Here is a 26,194-nt window from a genome sequence, read left to right on the forward strand (position 1 = left end):
TTTTTCAAATTTATTCTCACTAATTTATTAAAATTACCTTTTTTATTCAATTTTTAAAAAACCTTTTACCAAGTTTGGCATTATTACATGCTTACGATGGTTATCTCAGTCAATTGACATCATTACATCATTTGTTAAAGTTAATTTTTTTTGAATCATATTAATTTTATAATTATTTGGTTGACTTGTATCTAATTATTAAGAAAAATTTAAATATTAAAATTTTGATTTTAAACAATATAAGCTTATTTAATTATTCTTTTAAATTTTTTATTATTTAAGATTGTATTTGTTTATTAAAAAATGATTTTAAACATTATGAGTAAAATCATTAAATCTTTATCATTCTTTTATAATATAAAATATTAAAAAAATATTGTCCTACTTTTTAAAAAGTTATTAGAAATATTAAATATACTCTTCTACATAATTTGATATATATCAACTACTTTATTAATCAATCTTATCAAACACTTTCTAATTAACCAACTTGTAAGTTTTAAACTCTTAACTTATAAACTTTTAATTAACTTGGTTAGCTTATTTACCAGTTTTATCAAACATATCATTGAAAACTTACAAATTAACTTATTAAATTAAAAGTGATTAATAAAATTAATAGATAAATATAAATTTTTATAAAAAAATATATAATTAATTATTTGATTAAAATAGATAAAAAAAGATCTCAAGTAAATTAATAAGGATAAAAATAAAAAGAAAAAAAAACTAGTATCTTTCTTTCTAATAAATTAAAACAATTTTATCCAGGGCTAGAATGGGAGACCAGTCAACTTCAGTTGATAGAACTATATATTTTAGCAGAGATAAGATATATTTTCACGAGGAACAATTTTAATTAAATAAAGTGAGTATTTAATGCAATCATATTTAAAATTTCTGTTTAAATTAGGTTAAATTATTATTTGATCCCTATATTTTTATGATTTATACCTTTTTATTTTCTATAGTTTGTCAATAATTTTTTTAGTCATATAGTTCATATTTTAATTCTCTTTTAATCCTTGAAGTTTAAAAGTGATTTTTTTTAATTCTTATATTTTTTTTAATTTTAATTCTCCTTTACTCTCTATAGTTTGAAAGTGATTTTTTTAGTCCCAATAATTTATATTTTAATTACCTTTTAGTCCTTATTAAAAAAATATATAAAAATAATTAGTTACAAATTAGTTATAAATTATTAACTATTTTTTATTATAAATTATCTTACTATAAATTAGTTACGAATTACTGGTTAATATTTTTATAGTTAATTGTAATTGATAATATAAGATGTTAAAGATTAAAAAGAATTAAAATATAAAATATAAGAATTAAAAAGACTAATTTTAAAATATAGAGAGTAAAAGAGAATTTAGATACAAAAGATTAAAAAAATTACTTTCAAACAATATAGATTAAAATATAAACGATTTTTAATTTAAACGATGAGGATTAAAAAAATCAATTTTAAACTATAAAAACAAAAAAAAATACTAATCCGGAAATTATAGAATCATGAGTAATTAAACCTTTAAATTATAACAAACTCTGTTCAGTTCATCTTCTTATCTTCCTATCTGGTAGTTATGAAACAATTTGTAATTCCACCATATATAATGGAAATAGACAAATAAAAGGAAAATGATATCCTGCAAAAGTGTTAATGGTGGCTAATAGCTAAAGCTTAAATAGACAAATAGTACGAAGTCTAGTCGACTCTCCACCATATATTATCGACAATGCTGTCATGCAATTTTTAAACCTATCATTTTTTGTAGCAATAGCAGTGTATAGCACACATATTTTGTTGAAAAAGGAAAAAGAAAAGGGTAATAATAATGGGTGCCGTTATCCGCGAGCAGTATTGAACTGAATTGAATAGAATAGGAGCATTAAAAGGTGGAGCAGAGTGCGGGCTACTCAAGTCAAGTGGTAGAGATGAGATGAGGCTGCACATGAATGAAATGAAAGTGAGTTTTTTTTGCCACTTCAATTTCAAAGCCCTTTGCTTTGCATATCACTAAGGACAAATATTGGGTTTGCTTGAAATAGCAAAAGTTGGAGACTCAAAGCAACCATATCATTTTTTTCCAACTTGTTCATTCTATATGCCATTTCTGAGCAGTTCACCACAAGCACCAGCACCACTTCTATTTGGAACTTCTCAAAACACACACAAGCAAAACATAACATTGAGATAAGGATTGAGGAGGGAGGAGGAGGAAGAAGAAAGAGAAATCAAGTTGGTTGTCTTCCAACTCCCACCACCTTTTAATTTTTTCTCTGGGAATGTGAAGTAGTAGTACTTGTGACCCTCTCTCTTCTCAAGTGGGTCATGCTTTGTGGCCCCTACCTTCTCCCACTTGCTCCTAGTCTCTGTTGTCTTAGCCTCTGCCCTTTCTTTATTGTTGTCTTCACAACTCTCTTGTCTCTTCCATTTTTGTGCTCTTATTCCTTCCACAAACAGAAACAAAGATCCATTCTTTCTCCATATGGGGGCTCAGTGATTTTGGTTTCCCTGCTTCCTAAAGGTGGTGAATGGTATCAAACATCTGTTTGTGTTTCTTTTTGGAATATTTCAGTCTTGTCTGCTGAATAGGAAACTGCTCCAGTTCAATTCTAGCATCTGGATCGCCTTCATTAGGAAACGTGCAAAGCCTGTTGCTTGGAACTGTTATTTGGATTTGATTGTCTTGGTTTCTTGGCTTAGGAGCTGTTTGCCAAAAAAGGGGTTCTTTGAATAGTTTTCTAGATACCAAAGGCCATGCTTTTGATACCGAGAGAGGTTCATGCTTGGTCAAAGAACAAAATGGAGAGGTTTCCACTTCTTTAGCATTCAGTACTCTAGAGAATAGATATGAAGAACATTCTTAAGAAGCTTCATATCATGTCCAATCAATCAGAAGATGCCCAAGGGGCTACTTCATCAAAGAGCAACAAGTCCAGTAGTGATGGTTCATCTTCATCCACTGCCCCAAAGAAGCTTTCCAATTGGTTGCATTCAGTTTCTAATAGGCAGAGTCCCAGTCCTCCATCTCCCAACCTGGCTAGAGGAGAAATAATGGACCCGTCTGATTCAGTGAGCAGTGGTGGTTTGGATGTTGTGTCTGATTCAGCGAGGCGTGATTCGGAGTCTAGCACGTCGAGGGATCCTGAAGTGGAGGAGGAGTATCAGATACAACTGGCTTTGGAGCTGAGTGCAAAAGAGGATCCTGAGGCTGTACAGATTGAAGCTGTTAAGCAGATCAGTTTGGGATCCTGTGACCCTGATAATACGCCAGCTGAAGTTGTGGCCTACCGTTACTGGGTAAGTCACTTTGTTAGTCCATTGACTTAAAGGTTGAAGTCACATTCTTGTTGTCATACTTATGAGGGTGCCACCAGAACAAAAGTATCATCGATTACAAATAGAGATATACAAGGTTTGAAGCATTGTGATGCAGAGATGGTGTTTCATTTTCATAACTTGAATCATGGGATCGTAGTCTAATGAGTGTAAAGCATTTGACCCCACTCATGTAGTTTTTTTCTTTAAACTTTCTTATCTGTGTGAAATGACAGCAAATCATGATTGTTAGTAGAATTTTGCGTTATCAAATGAGAAATGCTAGCAACACATTCTTTTGAAAACTATTTACTATTGACTGAAATATATTAGAAATTACAAAAAAATTGTGGGTTTCACTTCTTATTTGACGAATCTGACTTATGACTTTGTGGTTTTGAAAAAAATTTAGCCAATAATTAGTCCGCTTGAAGGAGTGTTTTAAAGAGTGTGTTGTTAACATTCCTCTTATTCAATATATCAATAGTATTCTGAACAGTGCTGTTAGGCTGGAACTTCCACTATCACTCAGCATATTTGTGCTTAGAAGTTGAGGTTTTATAATGGCTAATTGGCTACGACTTTGGTCATATCATATATCAAATAAATTGAAAAAAGATGCTGAAGTTGCAGCTGAGATGCATTAAGTACTTGCATTTTGGACATATATGACATGCTTGCAGGACATTAAACGATTTATAATTATAAAAATTGCTTGACATCTAGGTATGAGATTTGGGAAACTAACTTCAGAGTTAGTGATGCTGAATGGATTAGGATGTTGATGCATGAAATCTAACTTTGAGTTACTTAACTGTAATATGTCCTTCTTTATATTCCTTTCTGACTTATCTCATATCGTAGATTTATCCATGCTTCACAGAATTACAATGCTCTTGGTTATGATGACAAAATCTCAGATGGTTTCTATGATCTGTATGGGATCTTGACCGAGGCAACCTCTGCAAGAATGCCTTCTCTTGTAGATCTGCAAGGAACACCGACCTCAGATGATGTCACATGGGAAGCAGTCCTGGTCAATAGGGCTGCTGATTCAAATTTGTTGAAACTTGAACAAGAAGCCATGGAGATGGCCGTCAATTCAAGAAAAGATTTTGAAGTAGTTTTAGATAGTGATTTGGTACACAAGCTTGCAATAGTAGTGGCTGAATATATGGGTGGATCAGTTGAAGATCACGAAAGTATGTTAAGAGCATGGAGGAGTCTTAGTTACAGTCTAAAAGCAACCCTCGGTAGCATGGTTTTGCCACTTGGTTCACTGACCATTGGATTGGCTCGGCATCGTGCATTGTTATTCAAGGTATTTTTCCCTACATTCTCTTTTCTGGTTTACATTTCAATGAAGAATGGTCTGGTTGATGTAAGCCTCAAGTAACATTAATTATGGTTAGATTTAAATCAAAACAGAATAACATTATATTAAGAGAATGAGTAGTTGGGACCACTATGCTATGAGATTTTTCTCATACTCTTTTAAAAACTTCCATGATTCATGTAATAAAATTATATTACTCTGTATTAAATGTAGGTTTTAGCTGACACTTTGGGCATCCCGTGTCGATTGGTGAAAGGACTGCAGTATATGGGTTCCAACGATGTGGCAATGAACTTTGTCAAGATTGAGGATGGAAGGTGAGTTCTGTTAAAGTTGTATTTTGGTGGTATAGGCAAGTGCGCAGAATTTTGTTTATATATAGTTCTCTGAGGTAAAACTGTGTACAGACTTGAAGCTGTGTTATATTGTTCCAGACTTGAAGATGTGTTACATTACTAGTATCTTTTGTTTTGGTAGACTTTCCTGTTATAGCACTTTGTTCATTTTTTCAATTAATCATTTAATATTGCCTATAGCTGAATGTTCTCTCATTCTTTTTGTAAGTTTCTTAAGTAGGAGTTGCAAAGCCTTGTTATTATGTATCTGGAAGTTGTGATTGATGACGATATGAATTTCAGGGAGTACATTGTTGACCTAATGGCAGCTCCTGGAACACTTATTCCATCTGATGCTACTGGATCACACATTGAGTGTGACGATTCTTCCTTTGTAGCCAGTCCTTCATCAAGAGAGCTTGATTCTCATGTAGCATCGTTCAGCAGTGGGGTTGGAAGTTCATCTGAAGAAGCTTCTGACTCTGGTACTCTGGATAAAGATAATAAATCAAAGTATTTTGGCTATGCAAGGAAAGAATCCAATGTAAGCGGGGCTGCTACGGGCAAGGAAGAATTGAAGAGACCATCAAATGAATCCAAAAATACCCCCTATGAGGAGAAGATCATACTGCAAGAATCCCCTATCAGATCTAATTATCCATATATGCATGGAAGATCTCCTTCTTGGACTGAAGGGATCAGTTCCCCTGCCGTGCGTAGAATGAAAGTCAAAGATGTTTCCCAATATATGATTGATGCTGCTAAGGAGAACCCTAACTTGGCTCAAAAACTTCATGATATTTTGCTTGAAAGTGGTGTTGTTGCACCTCCAAACTTATTTTCTGAAATTTATCATGGGCAGTTAAGTACCCCAACCGAGGCCAATTTTCCAACTGAACAAAAAGATGAAAATAAACAAGGAAGTGTGCAGCAAGAAACTAAGACTGATGACAATCTAGTTCCTGCTCGATTTTTGCCTCCTTTGCCTCACCACCGAGTTCACCGCAAAGTAACTCCTAGCAGTAGCAGTCAGCTGGAGCATTCTAAGCCTGTTGAGGGCTTAGGAATTGGCCTTCCTCTTGATTCAGGGGAAGCTGCTGGACAGCACATATCATCACAGGTAGAAGCAACTCAGGTAAAGTATGGGAAAAATATGCCAGTTGCGGCAGCTGCAGCTGCAGCTGCTGCTGTTGTTGCATCTTCTATGGTAGTTGCTGTAACAAAGTCGAACGCTGACTCGAATCTTGAGATTCCTGTAGCAGCAGCTGCTACTGCTACTGCTGCAGCTGTTGTAGCAACCACTGCTGCTGTAAGTAAGCAGTATGAGCAGGGAAGTTGGAGTGGTGGTGATACAGAGGGTGCTGGTTGTGAGCCGAAGTGTAGTGGTGATGGAGAGCATAATGCTTTAGGAGAAAACACAGAAGGCGAGAGAAAATCTGATCGATCAGTAAGTAATGACAGCACAAAGTCTGATTCAGCGCTAGATGATGTTGCTGAGTATGATATTCCGTGGGATGAAATTGCGGTGGGAGAGCGTATTGGACTTGGTATTAACTGTACATTGTTCTATGTTGTTTGTTACTCATACATTTTTCTGTTTGACAGTGCTACTGTGTATAGGAGCACTTTTTTTTTGTCTGGTGTTCCATAGAAAAACTCAATTGCAACTATGTAGCTTGTATTTGGCATGCAGGATCATATGGGGAAGTTTACCGTGGTGAATGGCATGGAACTGTGAGTATATCTTCATGAATCTAATCAATTGTATCATTTATCATACTACATATATTTTTCATCTTTCTTTTAATATTCATTTATCGTACTGATTTATAATTTTGTTATACCATATTGACTACCTCTCATTTATGTTGTCACTTGTCAATATATATATGCTTGGTTTCCTATTACATTGTAGGCTATATATTTCTTATATTTACCACATGTTCCCTGTCTTTGCTTTATAGGAAGTTGCTGTAAAAAAGCTTCTATATCAAGATATCTCTGGTGAATTACTTGAAGAATTCAAAAGTGAGGTACAGGCCACCTCTACTTCCCTACATTTTTCTTCTTGTTTCTATTTCTACTTATTTATGATCCCATTTGATTAATGATTCCATTAAGAGCAAAGATTATAGCTAGGTCTGGTCAAGTGATAAGATCAATAGAGGCTTTCGTATCTTAGCAAGATAAATGGATCAAATGGAAGATAGTTTGATTTCATCATTTCTATTAATATTTCTAATTTTTGGGTCAAGATTTACCAATTCAAAATATTATCAGAAGTAGTTTTGGTTCAATTCTGCAGACATTGTGTAATATTGGTTGTTTCTGTTGTCCCACCATCTCATTTACACATCTATATGGTTCACTGTTCAACAATGAAAGTGCTTATTTAATTTATATAAATTGCATTAGGTCCAAATAATGAAAAGACTGAGGCATCCAAATGTTGTTCTCTTCATGGGAGCTGTAACTCGACCTCCAAATCTTTCAATTGTTTCTGAATTTCTTCCTAGGTAACTGGAATTTCTTCATTTCCTGTGCTTAATATGAGACTGCTGTGGGTTTGCAATTTTTTTGATAGTTGATATTTGCTTGCACTATCAGCGTAATTAATGAAATGGACAAATAGTACTATTCTATACTACAAAAAGAATAATGCTACATCTTCCAAAAATGTTTTCTGGATTGCTTTAGCAAATGATGTGGCATATGCCTTGAGAAGGAGAAAATGCTTATTGGATGTTAGAAACCACTAGGATTTTTTTTGGGTAAAATAGCTTTTGAACCTCTCTTTTCTATCTTAATAATTCCTTTATTATATATACAAAAATTGCAGGACTCTTATCTTAAATGCCTTTAGTGTATAATTTTCATAAAAAAGTAATTGTGATTGTGCTCCATAGCATGTTCTAACATATGAATGCTGTGAACTGAAAATATAGGCATGTATTTGCAAATGTACAATTTACATGTTACTCTGATTAAAACCCAACTTATACTGATGTTTATTTGATTAATGTCTTTTTGGAGTTTGATTCTTTGAATACTGAAATGTAGATAATCTTTTGCAGAGGGAGTTTGTATAGATTAATTCACCGACCTAACAATCAATTAGATGAGCGAAGGAGGTTGCGGATGGCCCTTGATGCTGTAGGGATTTTGTTGTCTTTAATTGCAATGCAGCTTCATTCAGCAAATTATTGCTATTATGACCAGTGGTTCTCATGATATAACCTGTCTCCTTTGACTATTCAGGCTCGAGGAATGAACTATCTGCACAACTGCACTCCAGTGATAGTGCATCGTGATTTGAAGTCCCCAAATCTTCTTGTTGACAAAAACTGGGTAGTAAAGGTGCTAAATGAATCTTGTGATTAATGTTCCTCGATAGCGTTGAGAGTGCTATTTGTTGATAGATTATAACTTTTTTTTCTTCTGGTGAATAGGTATGTGATTTTGGCTTATCACGAATGAAGCATAGTACATTCCTTTCTTCCAGATCAACGGCAGGAACAGTAAGCTATCATAATTTTTGTTTCCTTAGCTGTTGTAAAATCTGTTCCTTTTATTTAAATAAAATTATGCTAATACATATACGTTTGTTCACACACAAATTCAGACACTTTGTATATCTTTTAACTAATAGCTACTTTTGAATGGCCACAGATTTTCTTCCCTATAAATTTTGAAATTACTTTCTGTTACCTTTTGGTTCTGTGGTTTTGAAAGCTCCTAATTTGGGCATTGTGTATGACATCCATTTCTTGCATTATCATTCTGTTATCTGCATTTATGAAAGACAGCCTAGAACTCATTGGAATTGGATATACTAGAACATACTTCAGTTATATGTATAATATGTTTCAGGCTGAGTGGATGGCTCCAGAAGTGTTGAGAAATGAACTTTCAGATGAAAAGTAAGTTTTGTTATTCTTGGTATTTGCTATTTTGCTTGAGGGACAGGAAGGTGTGGTTTTCCTTGTTGTTAACCCCGTTTTGTTCTCTGTAATTAAGTTTTTTCTTTTATCAACCAAAAAAGCTTGGTTACTAGTTGAATCCTCTTGAATCTATAGTTTTAGGGAAAACAAAACAAGGATTTTTCTTTTCATATGTAATAAATATTGTTCAATAACTGGCTTCCTTATCTCAACCTATCTTCTCATTGGCTCTACCACTTTTTAAAACCCAATTAGCTTTTATGATAATAAGTTGGGATTCATTTTCTAGGTGTGACGTTTTTAGCTATGGGGTCATACTATGGGAGCTCTCTACTTTGCAGCAACCCTGGGGAGGAATGAATCCGATGCAAGTAGTGGGTGCTGTTGGTTTCCAACATCGCCGCCTTGACATTCCAGATAATGTAGACCCTGCCATTGCAGATATTATCAGACAATGCTGGCAGACGTGAGTGTGACTTTAATCCTTTTTTCTCCTTCCATTCTGAACTGTGACTCAAATATGTTATAGTATTCTATTGAATTGAGCCAGAAAGAATAGTGCCATATTGTTGCCACAGTCTGATAAATTGTTCTTCTCATTCTGTTTATTCTGTCTGATGTTCTAAAATTGTTAGGTGATTTTTTCAGTAAGTTTATATGGTGGAACAGTAGGAGATATAATATGATCATATGTTTTCGTTCATATAGATGCATAACATGAATGCCATCTTTTAAAGGGTATATACATGTTTTTATGGTTGTGGATGAGTTTGCAAAAATGTCTTTCTTAGTTATTGCATGTGATTTCTTTCTATAATAAGATGTATGACTCAGTATGCTACTTTTCTGCATTATAGTGATCCAAAGTTGAGGCCCACGTTTACTGAAATCATGGCTGCTTTAAAGCCATTGCAGAAGCCAATTACTGCTTCTCAAGTGCATAGACTAAGTGTTCAGTCATCACGAGTTGCTGAAGACCCCGCAGGATAGGAGACAATTATACAACTAACATTTTGTTTTCATTTTACTGCTAAAAATGTGAGGGCAAGTTGTAGAGTATTTACCATTTGGGATTGACAAAAGTGATTGATTCCGCTAACTTACATTCTCATTCAAGGTTTTCACTCCTCTAGTTCCTTCTCTTTCTTTTGTTTTTGTCCATTTCCTGGTCTCTTCTGTAATCCACAGTGCAGTCATTGTGCTGATAAAAAAAAAACAGTGCAGTCATTGTCCAGGTTGTACCATTTGTTTGTACAAAATTCTTTGGAAAATGTTGTAATCAGTGTCTAAATTTTGTTGTCCATATATATAGTTATGGAAGTTGCAGCTGTAACTTGAGCAGAAGAAAGTATTAACGATAATTGAAAATTGTTTGCTGCTGTAATTAGTGACCATGTAAATTGGGTAAATGTACTAAATTTTCTGCGAGCGTTGCAATTCTCTCTCGGACTTGCATACTGTTACAGGAAAAATGTTATTTTATTTTCAGCTGTTTGGGGAACATTCTAGACCTGATCATTTTAGATGAAATAATGAACTTCTAGATATTGTGCAACAGCATAGATGTTGTATGTAGTTGGTCTCACTTTGCCCTTTCCCTATGCAAAAATCTTCAAAAGTTTATTTTTGTATTAAATTCACATGAAAGTTCCTTTTAAAATCCAATAACTGTTAGATTTAGAACTGCACTCTATGCAGTTTAATCATAAACTGTAGGGGATCCAATTTCATAAAATATTAGGCGACTTATTAGCATGTTCCCGAAGCCTATGCTTGAAAAAAGTAGGAAAATTATATTTGCAAGGGCAAAGTATTGTCCGTTAAACTTGATATTATTCTTTTAATTTGCTGAAGAGCATGTTAAGAATAAGTATCTAAAATTAACTTTATATGAAAAGAAAAATATAGATGGATTATGAGTGGAATTCCAACCACTTGCCATGATGTAGGCATACTTGGTTAAAACTTTCCATTTGTAATGCATTATTCGGTGACAAGAACCTTTTCCTTTTTTTTACACTTTCCGACAAAGTAAGAAAAAAAAAGAAAGAAATGTGTCCTATCTATTTCTACTAGAAATTAAAGCAAGAAATCAAGTCGCATCATTTATACGTAACATAACAGCTAAGGTTTTTTAGTTGATATTCTCAACTGTGACATGCGCAACTAAAGGCTAAGATGGAACCACTACATGGTAAGGGATAAGGTGGGGACAGGCCCCTAACTGGATCTTTTTACCTTTTGTATCTAAACCAACCTTCTTTCATCCTGAACATGGCTACATTCTTTGGTTCCCCTCCAATTTTCTCCCTCCCCCTCACTAGAACTCACCACATTTCTTCATCATCACAAACTCCACCACCAACTCCTCCTCCACAATCTCAGCCTCCAACTTCGTCTCCACAGCAGCTAAGAACAACAAATTTGAATGATGAATCAATGCAAGTGTGCACTGAAGCTAAGCAACAGAAGCCCATCAAACCATCCACTAAGGTTGAATCCACAGATTGGATAGCCACTTCCTTGACCAGAAGGTTTGGGATAGGAGCTGGTCTTGCATGGGTTGGCTTTCTTGCATTTGGTGTCATCTCAGAACAAATCAAGACTCGCCTTGAGGTGTCTCAGCAAGAGGCAAATACAAGGTCCGTGTTCCAAGTATCTGTACAAATATGTGTCTTTTTTTTTTTTTTTTTTTAATTTGTTTCACTGAAGTCTTTGATGACCTTCTTGTCTTGCATAGGAACGTTGAGAAGGTGGAAGAGGTGGTGCTTCCTAATGGCATAAGGTTCATTATCTTTCACACTCTATTATAACCTATGATAATTTTATGCAGTTATTATATGCCTCATTTTGTGATGCACAACATATGCTGAACTAACAGGTACTATGAGTTGAAAGTTGGTGGTGGCGCATCGCCAAGGCCAGGAGATTTGGTTGTGATTGACATCACGGGAAAAATTGAAAGCAGTGGAGAAGTGTTTGTGAACACATTTGAGGGGGACAAGAAACCATTGGCTCTAGTGATGGGGTCAAGGCCATATAGTAAAGGAGTGTGTGAAGGTATAGAATATGTACTTAAAACTATGAAGGCTGGAGGCAAGAGGAAGGTAATAGTCCCTCCTCAATTGGGGTTTGGAGAGAATGGTGCTGACTTTGACTCAGGCACTGGTGTGCAAATTCCTCCACTTGCTACACTTGAATACATTCTAGAGGTTGAAAAAGTCTCCATTGCACCTGCTTAATCCAATCATGCAGGGTGCTTAGCTTGTATCATCTAATATAATATTTATCCATTTAATTCTTTTCTATGGGATTCAAAGGTAATAATATACATTTAAGCCATCAATACTTTTGCTTTGGCTTTGTTTAACTTCTATTTTCAAATTAGGTACCTACAATAACACGTGCAGTCCTCAACTTTATACATTTTAGTTTTCTGATTACTTGACTGAGACACTCCAAATTTCGTCATATCTTATTATATTCAAATTGTAACACATTTATGACTTATTCATTCAGATAATATTAACATTAATTTGCAAGTGTGAAAGAAGTCAATTAATGGCAGCTGTAATGAAGAATAAAAAGAAATAATTTTCCTTTATCATTAACGAGACAAGCTAGAAAAATGGGAAATCTCAGCCTGATCTCTCATTTATTTTTTCTTGTTTTTTTTCTTCACATAAATCAGGTAATCTTGTTTCAGATAGATTAATTATTATCAGCACATGATAAAATTACCAACTAGCTAGCATTTAACAAGTTTTTAAAGCTCTAACTGGCACTTGTCGTAATTTTTAAAACAATCGATTCTTCGTTAAAAAAATCGATTATCAAACTTTATGTTAATTGTCTTCAATGTAAAAAATGATTGATAATAATTATGAAAAAATAATTATTTTAGGTGAAAAATGTATTAATGTAGAAAATCCTGCCAGTTGAGCAAGAAAATAAAATGACCGTGGGATTCAAATTTTTTTCCTTCTCTCTTTATTTTTGCAATATCAAACAATATAAATCTTTTGATATGCTTCTTGTAACGATATGTTGATTTATTGACGACTTTCATACTATGAAATTTCACACAATGATATTTTACTCAACTCCTCGTTAACTTTTCGTAGATAGTCATTTCTGAGACCTTGATAATTTGTTTCAGCTATTTTTAGGATCGATAACTATCTTCACAAACTAACATAAGATCTTTAGAGTGTTTTGTTCTCACTCACGTTTTTTCGAAAAACTTTCTAGAAGACCACCTATCCCACAACTACTATAAGTTAAGCATGGTTAATTGTGAAGTTCTTAAGTGATAGACTACCAAAAAATAAATGCATCTTATGCGTATAGGTAGTATCAATTAATTTATTTAAGTCATCCTCAAATATATAATTTCATACCTGCATAGCCTCTGGATCTCTCTCTTTCTGGTGTGATTCGTTTGAGGTGTTGCATGTCCATCAATTCTCATCCCAATACAGCATGATTCAAGGATGAACCGGACAAAAGTTGGTGGACATGTAATATCTCGAGTGAATCACACCGAAATGAGAGTAATCTAGAGACTATGTAGGTATGAGATAGTACATTTGAGAATAACTTAAAAGAATTAATTAGTATTACCTATATCAACATGATGCATCTATTTTTCAATAGTTTATCACTTAAAAATTTCACAGTTAAGCGTGTTTGGCTTGAATAATTATGAGATGAGTGACATTTTGGAAAGTTTCCTAGAAAGCGTGTGAGTGAGGAAAATTCACGCTGAAAAGTCTTATGTTGGTTTGTGGGGACAATCATTGATCTTGAAAAGCCGTCGAAGTAGATTGTCGAGGTTTAGGAAGGGTTACTTACAGAGGGTTTTGACATGTATGATATGTAACACAGTGTCGTATTATACCAAAAAGAGAGGAATTTAGAGATTGTGCAAGTATGAGATTATACAATTAAGGTATGAGAAAAGATTAATATCATGTGAAACATTGTAATGTGTGAATCGCCAAAAAATTGACAATCATAAATGTTACATGTTACCCTCCCTATTTCTCCTCTTTTCCTTAATTTCTACCAAACATAACATTAAACTTTCCTCTACTTTTTTCATTGTTTATTTTTACTTAAATGAAGAAAAAGGAAATAGAAAAGAATAAAATAATAATTTTTTAGAAAAACAAATAAGAAATAAAATAATTTTATTACGGGACTAAAAAAAACTCTCCCTCTGAATTCTTCATTTTTTCACTTAAAGAATTAAATAAATAATTTCATAACATTAAAACATAAAAATAGTAAATCATTTTGCGATTAAAAAAATGAAATAAAAGGTTATATTTTAGGGACTAAAATTATCTTTTAAAATTTATATAATTTATTTATTTTTCTCATTTTTTTTCACTTTTTCAAATAAATAGAGTTTATTTTTTTTTTCTTTTCGATCTTTTTATTTCGTCTTCTTTCCTGTACGTGTCTTCTCCTTATTCTCTTTCTCTAGGGCCCTAACCCTATTTCCTTGCACAACACAACACTGAACTCAGGCTCAGGTGGTTAATTCCAAGTCTCCATCACGTTTCTGTTTCAGTTATTCTCTTCGTTCGCGACGCGGATCACTTTATCTGTTTCTGAATAGGTCGGTATCCTTTGCAGTCATGTCACGTGTTTCGTTTTCTCTGTTCGGTTTTTATATATATTTTTTTGTTTGGTTTCCTACCGTGTCATTGCACCCGATTTCTCCCATTCGTTTTTCTGATAATCGCTTTTGTTTTGGTTGAGACTTTGTTTGCTTTTAATTCACAATTTAAATGTTGAATATCAAGTCATGCGATGGTTGTTGAATAACTGCTCTGCTTCTTGTTCTTTTCTCTTCCACATATTGAGAACAAACATCGGTAGGATAAGTTTTTTTTGTTGAGATGATTATTGTTGGTGAATAAATAGATTTTTATCTATTTTTATGCTTTCGTGTTACAGAAGTATGATGCAACTACAATTTGATATTATGTTCATTTGCAGATTCCCGACGTATTTTGACAGAGGATGGCTTCAAGATTCTGGACCCAGGTTTTGAACACATTCTTAATTACATTTTGATTATTTGCTGCATTGGATTGAAGAAATTATGTGATATCAAAGCATTTTTTTATTTATTTGCTAACTGGCAGGGTGGAAGTGATTCCGAGGAGGAGGAGAGTGATTATGATGAGGAGGTTGATACCACAGTGGGTGAAGCTTCTGGTCAAGCAGTGACAAGCAGGTACCTGCAGGATAATGCAAGTGACAGTGATGACTCTGATGGCCAAAAGCGCGTTGTGAGGTCTGCAAAAGATAAGCGTTTTGAGGAGATGGCTTCCACTGTCGACCAGATGAAGAATGCCATGAAGATCAATGATTGGGTGAGCTTGCAAGAGAGTTTTGACAAGATTAACAAACAGCTTGAGAAGGTCATGCGTGTCACTGAGTCTGAAAGGGTCCCCAATCTTTACATCAAGGCTCTCGTGATGTTGGAAGATTTCTTGGCTCAGGCTTTGGCTAATAAGGATGCCAAGAAGAAAATGAGCAGTAGCAATGCTAAAGCCTTGAACTCAATGAAGCAGAAGCTGAAGAAGAATAATAAGCAGTATGAGGACTTGATTAATAAGTGCAGGGAGAACCCTGAGAGCGAGGAGGAAAAAGAAGAAGAGGAGAGCGATGAAGAGTATGACAGTGATGGTGAGATTATTGATCCGGATCAGCTTCAAAAACCAGAAGCAAAATCTGATTCGGAAGCCTCTCAATATGAAGATGAAAAGCCAGATGCTGGTGAAGGTCCTTGGGACCAAAAGCTTAGCAAGAAGGACAGGCTTTTGGATAGACAGTTCATGAAAAACCCTAGTGAGATCACGTGGGATGCGGTTAACAAGAAGTTTAAAGAGGTTGTGGCTGCCAGGGGAAGAAAGGGAACTGGTAGGTTTGAACAGGTTGAGCAGCTCACCTTCTTAACAAAAGTTGCTAAGACACCTGCACAGAAGCTGGAAATTCTGTTCAGTGTGGTTTCTGCTCAGTTTGATGTTAATCCGGGCCTCAATGGGCATATGCCCATCAATGTATGGAAAAAATGTGTACAGAACATGCTGATCATTCTTGATATTTTGGTGCAGTACCCAAACATAGTGGTTGATGATTCCGTGGAACCGGATGAGAATGAAACTCAGAAAGGTGCTGAACATAATGGAACAATTCGGGTTTGGGGTAACTTAGTTGCTTTTTTAGAAAGAATTGATGTCGAGTTTTTCAAGAGCCTGCAGTGCATAGATCCTCATACGCGTGACTATGTTGAGAGACTTAGGGATGAGCCCACGTTTCTGGTTCTTGCCCAGAATGTCCAGGAATATCTTGAAAGAGTTGGAAATTTCAAAGCCGCTTCTAAGGTTGCCTTGAGGAGGGTTGAGCTCATTTACTACAAACCCCAAGAGGTTTATGATGCCATGAGAAAATTGACTGAATTGACAGAAGATGGAGATAATGGAGGGGAGGCAAGTGAGAAGGAATTTGAGGAATCAAGGATTCCTACTGCATTTGTAGTTACCCCAGAGGTTGTTACACGGAAGCCCACCTTCCCTGAGAATAGCAGGACCCTAATGGATATATTGGTATCTATGATATACAAATATGGAGATGAGCGAACTAAAGCACGTGCAATGCTCTGTGATATATATCATCATGCTCTTCTTGATGAGTTTTCAATAGCCCGTGATCTGCTTCTTATGAGCCATTTGCAAGACAGTGTTCAGCATATGGACATTTCAACGCAGATACTTTTTAACAGGGCCATGTCACAGTTAGGTTTATGTGCTTTTCGGGTTGGACTGATTTCTGAAGCACATGGCTGTCTGTCTGAACTCTACTCTGGTGGAAGGGTGAAGGAGTTGCTGGCACAAGGCGTTTCACAAAGTCGTTATCATGAGAAGACTCCTGAACAGGTTCTGATCCCCCCCTTTCATTTTTCGAATGATTGATGCTGATACTCAGCTCCTCAGGAGAAAGGACTGATCTGGCTTTTTGTTTTTTTCTGTTAGTTCTGCAATTACCAAGTTGCTTCCAATAGATGCTAGCTTTTCTCTTTGTCTTTTAATAGTTATCTGTGATTGGATGACAATATTGTCAATGCATTTTAGTTAAATTCTTTGTTTTAGAATTGTATGAATTACATTTTAACATTGCTTTTAACTCTTTTCAATTCTCTTTCAGGAAAGGTTGGAAAGAAGACGACAGATGCCGTATCATATGCACATCAATCTAGAGCTCCTAGAGGCAGTACATCTCGTATCTGCTATGCTGCTGGAAGTGCCCAATATGGCAGCCAATGTTCATGATGCCAAACGGAAGGTCATTAGTAAGACTTTCCGTCGCTTGCTTGAGGTAAGTGAGAAACAAACATTTACTGGTCCACCGGAAAATGTCAGAGATCATGTTATGGCTGCCACAAGGGTTCTTCGCAAGGGAGACTTCCAGAAGGCTTTTGACATTATTGTGTCTCTTGATGTATGGAAATTTGTGAGAAATCGAGACACGGTACTTGAAATGCTAAAGGACAAAATCAAGGAGGAGGCATTGAGGACATACCTCTTTACCTTTTCTTCATCTTATGAATCGTTGAGCCTGGATCAGCTCACAAAATTTTTTGATCTCTCTGTTTCGCGCACTCATAGCATTGTCAGTAGGATGATGATCAATGAGGAGCTTCATGCAAGCTGGGACCAGCCAACTGGGTGCATTCTTTTCCAAGATGTCGAACACTCCAGGCTGCAGGCATTGGTATTCCAATTGACAGAGAAATTATCTGTCCTTGCAGAGAGTAATGAAAAAGCAACCGAGGCCAGGGTAGGTGGTGGTGGATTGGATCTGCCTCTAAGGCGGAGAGATGGCCAGGACTATGCTGCCGCCGCTGCTGCCGGCAGTGGAACAGCCTCTACAGGTGGTAGGTGGCAAGACCTGTCCCCTTCTCAGCCAAGGCAAGGCAGTGGGCGTGCAGGGTATGGTGGAAGACCAATGACATTAGGCCAAGCAGCTGGGAGTGGCTATTCAAGGGGACGAGGAAGAGGTTCGTATGGAGGTTCAGGGAGGACTTCTCAAAGGGGTTCAGCATTGAGGGGACCCCAGGGCGATGGACCTGCTCGCATGGTTAGCCTTAAGGGAGTTCGTGCTTGAATAAGTTTAATAATAATTATCTTCAGTATACCTCATTTTTGATAATTTGGCTATAACCGCACTATAGCATTCTGATTTTCATTTTTGTAGCCTTTTATTTTCTTATGGATTTTATCTAAATTTATGCGTATTTGTTTATTCGTTACATTGGAGCTTGCTTTCACCTGGCTTTATTTTGATTGAATTGTTCCCTTGAGTGATGCAGATTTGCCTTGCTCATTTACGTGAGAAATTAATGTCTTTCGCACAAACGTATATTTTCAAGCGAGCTAAGGTGATATGTTTCTGCAACACCCGATTTCTTCATTTCCAGAGCAAAATCTTGCAATCCAGTCGTGCAAAGTGCACATGTGAATGTGATGATTCGTGTTGGACAGAAGGAAGAAAAACTAGTTGTTCTTTTGTGTTTATTACATTTTGTTCATTTTTTTTTTGTGATAAATAATGACGGCTTCTACGGTAGACCACTTTTATAAGTGGTCCACCAAGAACAAATAATAGTGGCTCTTGGATTAATTTAAGGTGCAGAGTCATATTATACACCCTCCATACTAAAAGCTTTACCGTTCTTACTCTTCCTCCTTCTCTGGCAGACTCTTTTCCGTTTCTGGCTGCTCTTCCACTGCCTCCAAAGGCTCCGTCCAGATGCACCCACCATCGTCCCAAATGCTGCAGGAAGTGCTCCTCCCCCAAAATCAGATCCAAACTTGTTTGAGATAAAACATAATAACAAATCAGGTCCACAAAAACAATCTTGGAACTCATATGGAGCCATACTCACAAATCAAAATCAAGATTCAAACCCACAAAATCAAGATTCAACCCAAATCAAAATTGTTAGATAGTGGAATCAAAAATTGCAAAACGAAGAAATCATTGTCCTGAAAAAATACAGTTAAAAGATTACAGTAAAAATAACTGATTTACGATTTAGCACAAAAAAAATTGATTTCTTTTTCAATCACTCCTTGGACATCATAGGGAGTTCTACGATAGCCTCGACATCGTCGGGCTTTGGTTGTCGCGTTGGCTAGAGAGAATGACGAGGTCAACGATGTTAGGAAGTGAGGAGGTGCCGAAGATGAGGAAGAAGACCTAAGGGAGAAGGAATTTTTTGTGAAATGTGCACCATACTAACAAAAGAACGAGATTAATCCAATGGCTGTTAAATGTGATTCATCAGAGATCACTTGTCTTTCTGGTCCACGCTAGACATTGACTTAAATAATATAAATAAATCTTCCATAATTTTCTAATTACCTAATTTATTTATCCACCTTATTAATATTAGTCTTAAATATTAATTTTAAACAAAAATAGTAAATTTTGGGCTCATTTGTTACAACTTATTTTATAAAAAGTAATTATTTTGAATGATTTATTTTCTAAAATAATTATTATTTAAAAAGAATTGGCAATCAAATATGAATATATTTATATATTAATCCCTCTGCATGAAAAAGAAAATAATTGTTGTGGTTGTGGATGACGCATTAATATTTGTAACAACTAACAAGTCGCCAGCCTCATGGTTGTGGTACCCATAGCCATACATTCTAATTGGGTGGATTGAATTGAAATGTGCATTCAATGTTAAAAAGTAGTACACAACAAAGATCAAAGCATCTGTTTCATTTCACATTTGAGAATTAATTTTTATATATTTAGTTCTATGTTAGAAAATATTATAGAATTAATTTTGAGTTCAAAATCAAATTTATGTTAAAACAAAATTAAATAATTTTTATGTTAAATCCAAAATTTTAGATTAACTTTTAATTTTGACTTGATTTTATTTCAAACATAAATCACTTTTCCTTAAAATAAATTTTATATTTATTCAAAATTAATTTAATCAATATCAAACACACACAAAGCATGACACTTCCTTCCTCCCATTTTCCATATACCTATTAAACAAAACGCGATTGGTGGTATTATACACATATGCTGATAAGTACGCACACGACACAAGTCTTTGAATTTTAAACTCCTCATCTTTTTCTTTCTTCTGTTTTATTATTGCAAGAGTTAAGAACTCGACTCAAGAAGACAGCAAAAGTACTGAGCCATGGGTACCGTCATCGAGTCCCATTTCTTAGCCTTCACTGCCCTTGTCACTGTAATAATTCCCAATTCTCAATTATCTTCGCTCTTTCTCTCTTCAAACACACGCCTGCTTTGTTTTGCTTATTTTTTGTTTTATTTTCCAGATTGCCTATCAGTTTCTGTTTTTCGTCGTCACTGCGCTCCTCAAATTCGACAAAGTCACTGATTTTGCTGGTATCATTATCCTTTACTTCACTTTTAAATACAATTTTCTATTCTCTTCTGTTAACAAATCAAAACAAATTTGTATTTGAAGGAAGTACGAATTTCATCATAATTGCTGCATTGACCCTGGTCATCAAAGCCTCCTGGTATTTTCGACAGGTAACTTACGTTTCCTTTTCTTTATTTCGAATTAACAGACAGACTAAAACAAATGATGAATTAAATCACTCTTTTCAGATAATCCTCACTTTGTTTGTTGGGACATGGGGACTTCGCCTCTGCCTTTTCCTCCTATTCAGGTATCATGATGGCACCGTGGTATTAGGTTTATAGATAGATTATATAACTTCTTTTTCAAGTATGTGCTTTATTCCATGTTTCACATACCATACCATTTCATCTTCAACTTTTAGTGGAGTTGCTTGCTTCATATGCTTTAATTCAACAGATTATTTTCTCTTTTCTTTTTAATTAAATTGCTTATCTACAACATAACAATTCTAACGAGACTTTGGGATGCTAATTCATTGTTCATAGAGCAGTGATTTTCCGGTATTGTCCTTTCTGAAATTTTCTATGCATGATAATACTTTTTGTCCTATTATTACTACTACTACAATTTAAATTTCCATATTTTAATATCTATGTTTTATATAAAATATTTAATTCATTAGTGAATCAAATGCACCGAATTTTCAATATTTTGTAAGTAAGATTATTAAAAGCATAAAATAAGGAAGATAGTTAAAAACTTATATAAATTTGATTTTATTAAAAATGTAGTTTTCCATAATAAATATGTGTGTTGATTTAGGATGATTCTTTTGAGAGAAAAAAAATCATACTTTATAGTTTAAAAATTATATTTTTAGTTAAATTAGAAAACTTGTTCATAAAAATAATAAGTATAATTTTTATTTACAATAGTTATAAAGAAATTGAAGGCTTATCTGTCTATTTGTCCATTATTTTTAATATAAAAAAATTTATAATTTCCATTTTGAGTTCATTATTACTATTTTACTTATAAATTAATTGATAATTAAATTTAAAAATAAGTATAATTATTACTTACATAAATGTAAAATATATAGTAAAAAAACTATGTATTTTTGTTTTTATTGAAATTGCAGTTCTATTTAACAATTAAAATTTTACTTATCAATTGAAATTTATATTTTCTATTTTCAGTTCATGCTTACTTTTAATTTAATTGATAAGTAAATTTAAAAAATAAGTACAATTATTACAGAAATAAATGGAAAAATATAGTTATAAAATTTATTTATTTTCTGTTTTAAATAAAATTATAATTTTATTTAATATATATATATATATATATATATATATATATATATATATATAATGTGTTGGTTTGAGATTATTCTTTGGCCAAAAAAGTATTCTCTATTTATAGTTTACAACATGTATTTTAAGTTAAATTAAGTGATTTACTAATAAAATTAATAAGTATAATTTTTATTTTCAATCATTTATTTAGAAATTTAAGACTTATCTGTTTATTTACACATTATTTTTAGTTTAACGGAAAATCTATATTTTCTATTTCCAGTTCTTTCTTGATTAATATGCTTATTTTTTTTTAGTTGATATGTAAATTTAATAAGAGTACAATTATAAAAAGCATAAATGAAAAAAATAAAGTTAAAAAAACTTATGTATTTTTTAATTAAAATTGTAGTTTTATTGTTTTCTCTGGTTTGATCAGTAGGTACTCAGTGGAGTACAATTTTTGTCATTCCTTTGTAAAAAAAATAAAAATGTAAGCTTTGGTATGATATAAGAATTATTATTGTTGTGTGTTGTTGTATTAGAATACATGAAATGCTCATTTATAATGAGAGAGGTTTATAAAATAAGGAAATTAAATAAAGAGTAATAAAAAAAATAATTTCGTACTAAACTGATATAATTAAAACATATCAAATCATATATTTTATAATGACATTAATGAATCTAACCAAGCATATTGATCGAGAATATGATCTCATATCTCATCACCCTTTCTTCTTTTTTATTTTATGCGAATTAGTTTAGTTGAATATATCTCTGTTCTATAATTAAAGATAGAATACAAAAGATATGACCAAACCAGACAAAACAATACATGCGTAACAATAGACATAAAAAGCAATAACTCCAGGAATTAGGATATATACGTAAAAGCAAACCTTCCAAGGCAACCCCCTCTAAACAATAGTTACACAATCAAAAGAGTATATCTTATATCATATTATCTATCCTATATATCTTATTAAATGATAGCAAATACCCAGGCATCGCCGGGTGTAGAAACTAGTTCTTTACAATAACCAAGTCTCAAATTTTAGATTAAACAGAAGTCTTGAATTTCAGTATGGGGAATCCAACTGCGTTAACAACTTTCTGGAGGGAAAACTTTGCTCCTCTGGTCTGAGCAAAATTAGTCATATATCTAATGTTGTATTCAGATATCACTGTCCTGGACAAAAAATAATTTACTTTTTCTTTACAGAAAATATTCCCTAGTATTGTTGATGTTTATTTTTATAAAATTCCCTTTCAATAGAATGCTTTTTACATTGTATACTGCATTGTTGAGCATGTTCCTAACATATTGGTTCAGTGACTATTTTGTGGTTAAACAAAGTATCATAGCCAGGCACCATAGATTGTTAAGAAAGTTATTTATTTATTTTTCTGTTAAACATGTCAGTTCTTCCCAATTTTTCATGCTCAATGTATATTGTCTTCAACAATGGGATGCAGCTTAATGTGATGACTATTAGTTAACAAAGTGCCTTTCTGAATGTCTTATGGTTGATCTGATTTATCAGAATTTTGCAGTGGGGAGAGGACCGGCGCTTCGATGAAATGCGCAGTAATTTGGGTAGACTGGCCATATTTTGGATATTTCAGGTTTCTTAGATTTTTATCATTTTTGTTTTAAGATTTATCATGCTGATCTTGGTTTTTTCTGGAAATCATCTCTTTTGATGTCTTGTAGTAGAGGATTTACTTCAATTTTTTGCAGGCTGTCTGGGTGTGGGTTGTGAGTTTACCTGTTACGTTGGTTAATGCAAGCGACAGAAATCCCTTCCTACAGGTTGTTGATATAGTAGGGTGGATTTTGTGGGCTGTGGGTTTTATTGTGGAAGGTACAGCAGATCAACAAAAGCTGCATTTCAAAAGATCTTCAGAAAATAGAGGGAAGTGGTGTAATGTTGGACTATGGAAATATTCTCGTCATCCTAACTATTTTGGTGAAGTAAGTGCTATTATTGCCTTCAAATGAAAATATTTTGGTATTGCAGGATGTATATGGAGGAGCTTGTAAGTTTAGTCGGATTTACGGCTCTTTTTAGCTTATTTCAACAAGTTTGGTTGTGAAGCTTCTTATAAGTTTTTCTTTTTCAACTCATTGAGTAAGATTCACGGTCAAGCTTATGATATAAAATAAGTTCTCATTTGATAAACTTATTGTTTGCCCTAACACACCAATGGTGCAGCAGCAGCAATTAGGGTATGCCTAGGATAAGTTTATCTTCGGTCTTATCCGACTCGAAATTTTGACATTGTCATTTATCTGAAGCCGAACCCAAGCCGATAAATATGTAATAACATCATGTCAACTTGATTTATTAATGTAGCACATCAATTAGGGTATGCCTAGAATAAAAGAAGTATAAAAATTAAATTAAGATATATTTTATAATATATATTTCAAAATAATTAATAAAGAATATACAGTAGAATATAATATTATGTTAGAGAAGATATTACTATTAAATAACTAAAAATTATTATTAATATACTTGTTAAATTTATATATATATATATATATAAAAGAATATAGAACACCAGAAGGGTTGGAACGACCCAAAATATAACCCAATCTCATTCTCAAATCGGGATCAGGTCCTGTTTTGGCTGTCCTTCAAAAATCTTATCCCAAACATTGCATTTAAAAGCTATTGTTATCATTGACTTGGTATAATGTATAGTTATTTCCGCTAAAATGTTCATATGGTTGCAGAGATATGCCAGAATAAGCTATTTAGTTACATTCCTGCCTCTTTTATAGGATAAACAAAAGTGGTTTTTGGTTGGTCTAATAGGGGTTTCAATGTTCTAATATTATTTATTCTTTTATTCGAAAACTAATGTAAGTCAGGAATGCTTAATTTAGATATTGCTTTGGTGGGGAATTTTTGTGGCATCTACACCTGTACTGAAGGGTGCTGAATGGCTGGTGATCATTGGACCAATCTTTCTCACATTATTGCTTCTTTTTGTCAGTGGCATTCCACTTCTTGAGGTTTGCTTCTTACCTCTGATTTGATCAAAATTTTGCTTATAATTTTGTGGTTTTTCTGATGATGAATTGTATGGAGACAGGACTCAGCGGATAAGAAGTTTGGCAATGTAGATGGATATAGGATATACAAAAAGAGAACCAGGTTAATTTACCTCCTCAATCTCATATTTCTTTTCAGTGTCTCGTTAAGTCGAAATGTCTCTTCTTCACCTAGTGGGATGAGTCTATTATTGTTGTTTTATCATTAAGGAGAAATGACTAAGCCCAATCATTTGCAGCCCTTTAATCCCGTTGCCACGATCAATCTATGGGAACTTGCCCGCATGGTTCAAAACAACTTTTCTCTTCGAGTTTCCATTCTACAGTCGTAATCTACCACAAGAAGAGAACCGGTGAGAAGCGATTTTAATTCCACTTGCATAATTATTTGTACAATACCATTTTGTATTTCATGAACATGAGTGCTTTAATTTACCATAACCCCACAATTATGTTGAGAACCTAGCAAATTACAATCATGTCGCAAGCTTCTGCTCCAAAAAGAATCTTAAAAATAAGTCATCCAGCTTTATTGCTTAGTACTTTCCTAGTCCCCCTTATTTTTTCTTTTTGGGTTAAATTATAAACGAGATTCAGAGCCTTGCGTGTTTATATCATCAAGGTGTGTGACTAATAAAATATCGAATTGTTTAGGATGGTCAAATTTTGTTGTCTCTGGAAATGCTTTAAAATTCCTTATTGCATTGTAGGTGAAATCGTATTAAATTGTATACTATCTGCTCAAGGTGCAGAGCAAGCAGTGGAAAAAGCAGCGATGCTCTGAAAATTGGCTAGCACTTGGTTCTTTGAATTTGTTTGATTCCTTTCTTACGTCAGACTGAAGTTGCAGCTGCCATGGTTAGGGATGTAGTTTTGTAATGCTATTGCAGCTTTCCTTCTAAATTTAATCTTTCTAATTTGCTTGTTCTCTCTTAGATATGTATAATAAATTTACGTACTATATATGTTGTTTGCAAGTATTATGGCTTGTGCACGTAACTAATAGATTTCTTCTATTCAACTCTCATTATGGACCTGCAGCATGCCAACATATTGTATTTAGCAAAATTTATTTTTGAATACAATGTAGTTATAAACTAACAGAACGCTTCTGTCTGGTCAATGTGATGAGAAGACAGTCATCTGTCATTGGGCGTCCAAGGGTGTGTTTGATTGCGTTTTTTTATAATTATTTTGTAAAATAATTGTTAAGAAATGTTTTTGAGAATAAAAAAATAACTAATCTGATAAAATGATTTAGGAAACATGTTTCAAAAAAGAAAAGAGCGTTTCATGGTAGAAGATTAAGCAAACTTGCAATATAACTTATTTATCCTGTACAGTACACAAACTATAGTATTAGTTTTTTTAAAGAAATTAAAATAAAACAATAACATAATATAATATTATTTTCTTCTACCAACAAGTCCTAGTCTTCAA

General features: G+C 33.9%; 4 protein-coding genes and 1 long non-coding RNA gene across 10 annotated transcripts; 4 read left to right on the forward strand and 1 right to left on the reverse strand.

Annotated features, from left to right (window-relative positions):
- Nucleotides 1-1,832: 1,832 nt before the first annotated feature.
- LOC114421269 (probable serine/threonine-protein kinase SIS8) lies at nt 1,833-10,358 on the forward strand. 3 transcript variants are annotated; one of them, XM_028387117.1, is made up of 13 exons: nt 1,833-3,310; nt 4,212-4,649; nt 4,878-4,981; nt 5,303-6,546; nt 6,693-6,733; nt 6,964-7,032; nt 7,415-7,515; nt 8,074-8,152; nt 8,258-8,356; nt 8,449-8,517; nt 8,870-8,919; nt 9,230-9,406; nt 9,798-10,358. In XM_028387117.1, the coding sequence occupies exons 1-13, from the start codon at nt 2,861-2,863 to the stop codon at nt 9,928-9,930; spliced, it is 3,054 nt and encodes a 1,017-aa protein (XP_028242918.1). In that variant the 5' UTR covers nt 1,833-2,860; the 3' UTR covers nt 9,931-10,358. The 3 variants fall into 3 exon arrangements, with proteins under 3 accessions (XP_028242918.1, XP_028242919.1, XP_028242920.1); XM_028387118.1 differs by having other exon boundaries at nt 3,179-3,310; nt 4,193-4,649; nt 9,798-9,939; XM_028387119.1 differs by having other exon boundaries at nt 3,203-3,310; nt 4,249-4,649; nt 9,798-9,939.
- A 723-nt stretch (nt 10,359-11,081) lies between these two features.
- On the forward strand, nt 11,082-12,310 carry LOC114421271 (peptidyl-prolyl cis-trans isomerase FKBP17-2, chloroplastic-like). The gene is made up of 3 exons (XM_028387120.1): nt 11,082-11,582; nt 11,681-11,725; nt 11,822-12,310. The coding sequence occupies exons 1-3, from the start codon at nt 11,215-11,217 to the stop codon at nt 12,180-12,182; spliced, it is 774 nt and encodes a 257-aa protein (XP_028242921.1). The 5' UTR covers nt 11,082-11,214; the 3' UTR covers nt 12,183-12,310.
- A 2,071-nt stretch (nt 12,311-14,381) lies between these two features.
- LOC114421272 (eukaryotic translation initiation factor 3 subunit C-like) lies at nt 14,382-18,355 on the forward strand. Of its 2 annotated transcripts, none has more exons than XM_028387121.1 (4): nt 14,382-14,566; nt 14,950-14,997; nt 15,099-16,895; nt 17,164-18,355. In XM_028387121.1, the coding sequence occupies exons 2-4, from the start codon at nt 14,974-14,976 to the stop codon at nt 18,121-18,123; spliced, it is 2,781 nt and encodes a 926-aa protein (XP_028242922.1). In that variant the 5' UTR covers nt 14,382-14,566; nt 14,950-14,973; the 3' UTR covers nt 18,124-18,355. The 2 variants fall into 2 exon arrangements, with proteins under 2 accessions (XP_028242922.1, XP_028242923.1); XM_028387122.1 differs by lacking the exon at nt 14,382-14,566 and adding an exon at nt 14,662-14,825.
- Nucleotides 18,356-18,499: 144 nt separating this feature from the next.
- LOC114421273 lies at nt 18,500-19,293 on the reverse strand. Its single transcript, XR_003668517.1, has 2 exons — nt 19,051-19,293; nt 18,500-18,829 (listed from the first exon to the last, which is right to left on the reverse strand). It is a non-coding gene; the product is annotated as an uncharacterized LOC114421273 (long non-coding RNA).
- Nucleotides 19,294-20,061: 768 nt separating this feature from the next.
- LOC114421278 lies at nt 20,062-25,855 on the forward strand. 3 transcript variants are annotated; one of them, XM_028387128.1, is made up of 10 exons: nt 20,062-20,245; nt 20,337-20,406; nt 20,489-20,556; nt 20,635-20,696; nt 23,235-23,316; nt 23,432-23,665; nt 24,587-24,715; nt 24,796-24,857; nt 24,994-25,107; nt 25,501-25,855. In XM_028387128.1, exons 1-10 carry the CDS (start codon nt 20,195-20,197, stop codon nt 25,547-25,549), a joined length of 921 nt encoding a protein of 306 aa, XP_028242929.1. In that variant the 5' UTR covers nt 20,062-20,194; the 3' UTR covers nt 25,550-25,855. The 3 variants fall into 3 exon arrangements, with proteins under 3 accessions (XP_028242929.1, XP_028242930.1, XP_028242931.1); XM_028387129.1 differs by having other exon boundaries at nt 25,507-25,855; XM_028387130.1 differs by having other exon boundaries at nt 20,063-20,245; nt 25,465-25,855.
- Nucleotides 25,856-26,194: the final 339 nt, after the last annotated feature.

Source organism: Glycine soja, chromosome 8 (assembly GCF_004193775.1).
Source record: "Glycine soja cultivar W05 chromosome 8, ASM419377v2, whole genome shotgun sequence".
NCBI lineage: Eukaryota > Viridiplantae > Streptophyta > Magnoliopsida > Fabales > Fabaceae > Glycine > Glycine soja.

Excerpts from the sequence above, each read along its gene's own strand:
- LOC114421269 (XM_028387117.1), top strand. The coding sequence starts at position 2,861 with ATGAAGAACATTCTTAAGAAGCTTCATATCATGTCCAATCAATCAGAA. Across the intron at positions 4,650-4,877 it reads ATCGTGCATTGTTATTCAAG|GTTTTAGCTGACACTTTGGG; the intron begins GTATTTTTCCCT and ends TATTAAATGTAG. Across the intron at positions 6,547-6,692 it reads GGGAGAGCGTATTGGACTTG|GATCATATGGGGAAGTTTAC; the intron begins GTATTAACTGTA and ends TTTGGCATGCAG.
- LOC114421271 (XM_028387120.1), top strand. The coding sequence starts at position 11,215 with ATGGCTACATTCTTTGGTTCCCCTCCAATTTTCTCCCTCCCCCTCACT. Across the intron at positions 11,583-11,680 it reads CAGCAAGAGGCAAATACAAG|GAACGTTGAGAAGGTGGAAG; the intron begins GTCCGTGTTCCA and ends TGTCTTGCATAG. Across the intron at positions 11,726-11,821 it reads GTGCTTCCTAATGGCATAAG|GTACTATGAGTTGAAAGTTG; the intron begins GTTCATTATCTT and ends CTGAACTAACAG.
- LOC114421272 (XM_028387121.1), top strand. The coding sequence starts at position 14,974 with ATGGCTTCAAGATTCTGGACCCAG. Across the intron at positions 14,998-15,098 it reads CTTCAAGATTCTGGACCCAG|GGTGGAAGTGATTCCGAGGA; the intron begins GTTTTGAACACA and ends GCTAACTGGCAG. Across the intron at positions 16,896-17,163 it reads ATGAGAAGACTCCTGAACAG|GAAAGGTTGGAAAGAAGACG; the intron begins GTTCTGATCCCC and ends ATTCTCTTTCAG.
- LOC114421278 (XM_028387128.1), top strand. The coding sequence starts at position 20,195 with ATGGGTACCGTCATCGAGTCCCATTTCTTAGCCTTCACTGCCCTTGTC. Across the intron at positions 20,407-20,488 it reads CAAAGTCACTGATTTTGCTG|GAAGTACGAATTTCATCATA; the intron begins GTATCATTATCC and ends TTGTATTTGAAG. Across the intron at positions 20,557-20,634 it reads CCTCCTGGTATTTTCGACAG|ATAATCCTCACTTTGTTTGT; the intron begins GTAACTTACGTT and ends CACTCTTTTCAG.